Here is an 8075-nt window from a genome sequence, read left to right as displayed (position 1 = left end):
CCCATTCTGGTGCCATTAGGAAACAATGGCACCCCAAGCACGTTGCATGTTTTAGTGTGTTTTTTGCGAGTTTCTGCGCACGTTTCTTCCACACACAGGTATGAACAGGGCCTCAATGAGAAGTTGTCCGTTGACTTCTTTTACACAGAACAACTATAACACATCACCATATAAATAACTACTGGCCTTGCATTAATTGCTCAGATTTGTGTTTTGTGTGAAGTTCTTATTTCAAAAAATGCAATCAAGTCTAACAGTCACTACAGCGTGTGACCAGAACATTCCTGTGTATGGAATTATCACTTTAATTTCTAGACATTTACTTTTTTCATACTTCCTGCAGTTATAAGTTGCAAGACCAGTTCAGTCCCACCCTGTGCAGAAAAATGTGAGACGTGTCCTCTGGTTTCTGCGACTTCCATTGTCATTTCTCTCTTCTGCTGTCAGCGATGGCGTCTGCTGATCTGAGAGAGGAGCTGGACTGTTCCATCTGTCTGGACATCTATAAAGATCCTGTATACCTGACCTGTGGACACAAATTCTGCCGGGTCTGTATTAGTCGCACACTGGAAAAAGAAGAAGGGTCTGAATCCTACTCATGTCCTCAGTGCAGAAAAAGGTTTAGGAGTCGTCCTACGCTGCAGAGGAACATCACACTACGTAACACAGTGGAGACCTTCCGGTCTACTCAGCCAGATGAGAAGAAGACTGGAATCTTCTGTACTTACTGCATTCACTCTCCAGTACCCGCTGTTAAATCCTGTCTGTTGTGTGAAGCTTCTCTGTGTGATAATCACCTGAGAATCCACAGCAAGTCACCAGAACATGTCCTAACTGACCCCACCACTTCCATGGAGAACAGAAAATGCGCCATCCATAGGAAACTTCTTGAATATTACTGTGCTGTAGATGCCGCCTGTATCTGTGTGTCCTGCAGTTTGGCTGGAGCACACCAGGGACACAAGGTGGAGACTCTGGATGAGGCTTCTGAGAAGAAGAAACAGAAACTGAGAAACGTTCTGCAGAAACTGATGACAGAGACAGAGAAGACGGAGAAAAGAGTCCAGAGTCTGCAGGAACGTAAGGGAAAAGTACAAGAAAAATTAGCTGGTCTAACAGAGAGAGTCACTGCCCTGTTCATAGAGCTCAGGAGACAACTGGAGGACCTGGAGAAGAGAGTCCTGAGGGAGATCGCCAGCCAGGAAGAGCGGCTTTCATGTCCATTGTCTGAGATGATCCATCAACTGGAGATAAAGAAGAAGGATCTGTCCAGGAAGATGGGGGACATTGAGGAGCTGTGTAACATGACCGACCCCCTGACTGTCCTCCAGGAATCAGACACAGGGGATTTGTGTGATACTGAGGAGGGAGATGATGAGGACAGAGAGAGACATGATAGACTCCTCCATGATGGAAGGGATCTGGATGGGGCTGGAATCTCACGCACATTACACACAGGGATATCTGATATGATAAAAGGGTTATCTGATATGATAAAAGGGGGAAATGTATGCTTCAATATACAGGAAGCTTCAGACTTATTACTGGATGTGAACACAGCTCATAATTATCTACAGATATCAGATGACATGAAAACTGCATCCTGGTCAGGTACAAAGCAGAATCGTCCAGAAACACCAGAGAGATTTCAGATCTATAGCCAGGTATTAAGCAGTCAGAGTTTTTCCTCGGGGCGAAATTACTGGGAAGTGGATGTCAGTGAGGCAGAATATTGCAGAGTCGGGATGTGTTATCCCAGTATAGAGAGGGGAGGATTGCAGTCAGTGATTGGAAGTAATAACAAGTCCTGGGGTTTGAGGAAGTGTAACAGTAAGTGTAATCTATTACATGATGATAAACCAATCCCCATATCTCCCGATACCCCCCCTGATAGAGTCAGGATCTATGTGGATTATGAGGCCGGGCAGCTGTCCTTTTATGATCTGTGTGACCCCATCAGACACCTCCACACCTTCACCACCACCTTCACTGAGCCCCTCCATGCCGGGTTGTATGTAGGAAAAGGTCGTGTAAAGATATCTGGTGGGGTCAGGAGACATGTAAAATGATCATATGACAGGAAATCTGACCTGAATCTGGTGAAATCTGCTGAGAAATGTGAATCTGGTTCATAGGATGACACCGTTTGTAGAGATAATATATTTCTTCAATCGGTAGATCTGGTAGATCTCAGCCTAGAAGAGTGTCCTCCATCACTTCCACACCCAACAAGGCAAGATTTGGGGGGTATTTAGCGTTAGGTTGACCTCACACTATACAATCTGATTGTACAATTTCCTTTAGATCTACCATCAGCTGTGTAGTATACGGGTCTGCCGGATTTTAACTAATTTAAAGGATCATTTAAGTTTGTCTTCATATTACAACATTTTGGTAAAGCTAAAGAAGATTTGGTTGCATAGTGTATGGTCAGTTTTAGAAGTTATGTTAAGGTTAGGGGTTAAGGTTAAATTTAAAGTGTTACTAAACCCCGGACCCTGCATTCACTATATCCGCTCTCCCCAGACCCTACATTTGCTATATCTGGTCTCCCCGGACCCCGCATTCACTATATCCGCTCTCCCCGGACCCCGCATTCACTATATCCGCTCTCCCCGGACCCCGCATTCACTATATCCGCTCTCCCCGGACCCCGCATTCACTATATCCACTCTCCCCGGACCCCGCATTCACTATATCCGCTCTCCCTGGACCCTGCATTCGCTATATCTGGTCTCCCTGGACCCTGCATTCACTATATCCGCTCTCCCCGGACTCCGCATTCACTATATCCGCTCTCCCCGGACCCTGAATTCGCTATATCCGCTCTCCCCGGACCCTGCATTCACTATATCCACTCTCCCCAGACCCCGCATTCACTATATCCGCTCTCCCCGGACCCTGCATTCACTATATCTGGTCTCCCCGGACCCTGCATTCACTATATCCGCTCTCCCCGGACCCCGCATTCACTGTCTGGTCTCCCCGGACCCCGCATTCACTATATCCGCTCTCCCCGGACCCTGCATCCACTATATCCGCTCTCCCTGGACCCCGCATTCACTATATCCGCTCTCCCCGGACCCCGCATTCACTATATCCACTCTCCCCGGACCCGCATTCACTATATCCGGTCTCCCCGGACCCTGCATCCACTATATCCGCTCTCCCTGGACCCCGCATTCACTATATCCGCTCTCCCCAGACCCCGCATTCACTATATCCGCTCTCCCCGGACCCTGCATTCACTATATCTGGTCTCCCACAGCACACACAACATGGAAATACAATTATTTTAGTAAATATTAACTGCTAAATACATTTTCTCATCAGCAGTATGTAGCAGTCTTGTGACTTCTATCAGTGTCCAGCAGAGCACTGGTTAAAGCTTGTAGGAGGAGTTTTCATTCTGCTCTAGGAGGATGCAGAGTCCCTGACCTTCTGGCTGGAGAATGCTGATTGGTCCTGTGCTGATCACATGCACTGTCCCAAGAAAAAAAAAAAGCTCTCTAGCAATATATACACCACACTGAGCATGTGCAGCTTGCTCCCATGGCTCTGTTCTATCACAAGATGGGTTAGGGACAGCAGAAGAAGGGCAGGATCAGAGAAGACAGGATCAACAGCCTTTTTACATAATGCGGAGGATTAACCCCTTAGGTTCCACAGAGAGTATAACAAGCATGCTTTACAGCATCTACAGACTGATTGTACTGTTGTGGGGTTAGTAACACTTTATTATTATGAATTCTGAGTTTTTAGGCTTTTATTATAATATATAAAGATGTTGGGGTTTTTTTTTGTTTTTCTTTGTTTTGATAGTGTAAGAAAGGATCTGGAGCCCAGTCAGTTTTTATACTGTCTGTGCTCCGCTGGGGAGATTTTCTTTCACGTCCTGTTCCCAGAGACACCAGAAGTGAGAGGAAATCTCTCCAGGGTCAGAGGAAATCTCCTCTTAGATAGGTGTCCCCGGAACACGTGTCCCCACGGGAAGGTTTCCCCTCATCTCCTGTTCCAATGACAGCCATAAAATATTTGATTTCCTACACTTTCTGTGTCCGTGGTCAGCAGGAGAAATAGAGAGGGAGAATCTCTACAGGGGGAAGAGACAGAAATAAACACCCGCCAGAGGCTCTACCCCATCACCCCTCTATCCAAAACTGGAAACCGCTTGGAGTTTAGGTACATTTAGGTGTACAGATCAGAGACATGTGGGGAGATACTTAGGCCGCGCCCACATTGTCATGCTGCGATTTAGCCGCGGTGCGGGTGTACGTGAATTATACATGCGTATTAGCCGCGGTGCGGGTGTATGCGCGGTTTACGTGAATTATACATGCGTATTAGCCGCGGTGCGGGTGTATGCACGGTTTACATGAATTATACATGCGTATTAGCCGCGGTGTCAGTGCATGCGCGGTTTACGTGAATTATACATGTGTATTAGCCGCAGTGCGGGTGTACGTGAATTACACATGCGTATTAGCCGCGGTGCGGGTGTATGCGCGGTTTACGTGAATTATACATGCGTATTAGCCGCAGTGTGGGTGTATGCGCGGTTTACGTGAATTATACATGCGTATTAGCCGCAGTGCAGGCGTATGCGCGGTTTACGGGAATTATACATGCGTATTAGCCACGGTTCGGGTGTATGCGCGGTTTACGTGAATTATACATGTGTATTAGCCGCGGTGCCGGTGTATGCGTGGTTTACGTGAATTATACATGCGTATTATCCGCAGTGCGGGTGTATGTGCGGTTTACGTGAATTATACATGCGTATTAGCCGCAGTGCGGGTGTATGCGTGGTTTACGTGAATTATACATGTGTATTATCCGCAGTGCGGGTGTATGCGCGGTTTACGTGAATTATACATGCGTATTATCCGCAGTGCGCGTGTATGCGCGGTTTACGTGAATTATACATGCGTTTTTAGCTGCAGTCCTATAGAACTCTATTAGATTGTCCGTTTTTGCTGCGTTTTCTGGAAGCACATCAAAAATCCTGCATTCCGCATCTTTCAGAAAACACCGCAAAATGCGTACTTTATAGAAGTCAATGGGACTGTGGCTAAAAAACCACGTAAACCATGCAGTCTGTAATAAGATCGGGGATGATATTTGTTAGTTATCGCTGTTTCTGATGTCATGGTATTGCTGTCGTTGATAAGATGTGATGGTATAAATAAAAAAAATGACTTTTTTAACCCTTTACATTTCTTTTTTTTGGTGTATTATATATTCCATCTTATATAAAGAATATGTCAGTAAATCTGGGTGATGGTCCATATATCTGTATAAATTCACCAATAAAATATCAGAAGAGATATTGCTGTGATGTCATGTTTGATTCTCTTTGACAGTTGATGGTTGTACAGGTTGGAGGGTTGATGAGAGGGGTAGAAAGGGTAAAATTAACTTTAACCTCTTTACGCCGGCCGCACACAAATGTGCGGCCTCCCGGCGTCTGGACCTAGATGCCGAGCGGCCGCACATTTGCATCCATGTAGCAAAATACATATGTGCTGAGAGCGCGCGCCCTGCGCGCTCCCAGCACACATGTGTGGTACTCATGGAAAGGTCCCGGTCCGCTCCTTCGATCGGGACCTTTCCCAATCATGTGACCGCCGTGATGACGCATCACGGCGGTCACATGATTCCTAAACCACGCCCCACCCGCCTCCCAGCGTCTGAAACTCTTAAAGGGCCGGGAGGCGCCGGCGGGAAGGGGTAATAAGGCTCCATTCACACGTGAGCGTAGAATGTTTCAGCATTTTTCACGCATATTTTACCACATTTTTAGCAATTTGTGAGCTTTGGTGGTTTGCCCGGTGGCGGATTGCCAGGGCCCAGTCACAAGAGAGAAAGAAAGGAAGGAAGGATGGATGGAAAATAAGTGTCACCTACCTTGCTCTTGTACTGACACTTAGGCCTCTTGTACTGCTCCAGCTGAAAGGCCACTGAAGATGAAACAGCAGCCACAAGAGCACGGTGGGATATGAGTGCCTGGTCAGTCCTGTAGTCTGTGCTGGAATTGTTGGCACTTCGCTGGTAGATGGGACAGCTGGACAGGCTGGCAGCAGAGCAGGCTGGTAAGCTGTATGCAGGGTCAGACAGGCTGGGCCGGGAACAGATAAGCGGATCAGGTGTAAACGGCAAGAAGAGTAGTCAGGTCCAGGGGCGGACTGACCATTTGGAAACTGGGGCACTGCCCGAGGGCCCGGGGTCAGTAGGGGGCCCCATAAGATGCCCCTGGTACCTCTTTCATAGGCTTTTTTGAGTTTGGGCAAGGACACAGGGGCCCCATGATCCCCTATTGCCCGGGGGCCCCATGAGTGTTCAGTCCGCCCCTGGTCGGGTCACAGACCAAGGTCAGTAAAGCTGGGAGCAGATCAAGCATATAGGGCCCTCGCACATCTGTGCCTGCGCTCCAGTGTAAGTCCAGAGGCTTCAGCTGCATTATGGCAAGTATCTTCCTGACATTGCCCCCTCCCTGCGGGCAGCCTCCGGATGCCCAGCTGGCTTCCCTTCTTCGGGTGGGCATGGAAAAAAAGCACAAATAAGTCCTTTAGCATGGACATTCTGTTCGGGATCCCAGGAGTTTTCTTCAGGACTATACCCTTTCCACTTAATCAGGTAGTACAGCTGGTTCCTTCTTTTCCTGCAATCCACAATAGCTTCCACCTCATATTCTTCAATCTCCATTTAGAAGCACAGGTTCAGGAGCAGATCCCCTATCTGGAGAGAGATCCATCACCACAGGCTTTAGGAGTGAAACATGAAATACTGGATGGATCTTAAATGATTGTCAAGGTCCTACCTTTTCCCAGAGGTTATGTTACTCCATGTGCTGGCATCCATCTTGGATTTCTGCAGAGCATGGTGGGAATCTTTTATGCCTTCAGGTCTCTGAGGTCCATCCCCCAGAGGGGTGTGGCTGATTACATATAAGCCTGTGGTCCGCACATGCCCTTTGCACTTGTGTCTTTGTGTTGCTACAGCTCTGTTGTGACTCTCCTGGAATCTGACTCGGCTTGTGACTCGACCATTCTTAGTGTTCTCCTTTGATCTGACCCTCCGTTGCTAAACCCGGCCCGTGACCTGTGATTCTCGTCTGCTGTCCTGTACCGTTTTGTCCTGTTGTTGTCGACCCGGCCTGCCCGACTACTCTATTGTCCTTTCCACCAGCTACACGCCATTGGCGGCAGCCATTACTGCAACTGGGGTGTCTCGGGGGCCACGACCTTGTTCCTGGATGCGTCAAGTCCATCCCCACCATCAGGGGCCCTGGTGAAGGGCAGCCTGGGACTTAGACTCCGCGCCCTGAGGGACTTCGGTCTGTGGGTGGTGGTTGTCGTCAGCCAGTGCGTTACATTGTTATTAGGCCTGCCTGTCCGTTCCAGCGTTCCTGTCCTGACAATGATTCTGGTTAAGATAATTCATACGATACCTAGTAAAGTTTCCTCTTCACTGGGAATTGCCTCAAAAACTTAGGTGTGAGTTTTCTTGATGGACATGCCAACTTAAGGTTTGCCGTGGATAGCCACACTTGGTCACCCAGCTGAAGACTCAGTTCCCCCTTTCTCTTCCTGTCAAATGCATTCTTATTATCAGCCTGAGCTTTAGCCACTGCCTCTTGTAACAATTTATTGTTATGGTTGAGAAAGTCCACCGTGCCCTGAACAACAGGAACTGTTGATTCTGAAATGAAGTCAGGCAGAAAGGAAGGATGAAAGCTGAAGTTGGCAAAAAATGGGGATTTTCCTGTGGCTGAATGGCTGGCATTATTATAGGCAAATTGTGCCAACAGCAATAATGATACCCAGTTGTCCTGGACAAAGGATGTAAAACATCGAAGGTACTGTTCAAGTGTCTGATTAGTCCTTTCTGTTTGCCCATTAGTTTGGGGGTGGTAAGCTGAAGACAAAGACAATTCAACATTCAAAACCTCACATAACGCCTTCCAAAAGCGAGAAGTGAATTAGACTCCTCGGTTGGAGACAATGTATGCAGGGACCCCGTGCAGCCTCACAATTTCCTTGACAAACACACGGGCCGTTTCCATGGCAGAAGGT

General features: G+C 47.8%; 1 protein-coding gene across 1 annotated transcript; it reads left to right on the top strand.

The window, feature by feature from the left end:
* The first annotated feature begins 449 nt into the window (after positions 1-449).
* LOC149431556 (E3 ubiquitin-protein ligase TRIM39-like) lies at positions 450-5327 on the top strand. Its single transcript, XM_089665472.1, has one exon. The coding sequence runs from the start codon at positions 450-452 to the stop codon at positions 2067-2069; it is 1620 nt and encodes a 539-aa protein (XP_089521598.1). The 3' UTR covers positions 2070-5327.
* Positions 5328-8075: the final 2748 nt, after the last annotated feature.

The sequence above is a fragment of the Staurois parvus genome, unplaced genomic scaffold (genome assembly GCF_062004578.1).
Source record: "Staurois parvus isolate SC_StPar_1 unplaced genomic scaffold, SC_StPar_1.0 ptg002208l, whole genome shotgun sequence".
NCBI classification, from domain to species: Eukaryota; Metazoa; Chordata; class Amphibia; order Anura; family Ranidae; genus Staurois; species Staurois parvus.
Note: the sequence above shows the minus strand (reverse complement) of the source record. Positions and strands in the feature narration are given on the sequence as shown.

Coding starts and splice junctions, on each gene's coding strand:
- LOC149431556 (XM_089665472.1), top strand. CDS start 450: ATGGCGTCTGCTGATCTGAGAGAGGAGCTGGACTGTTCCATCTGTCTG.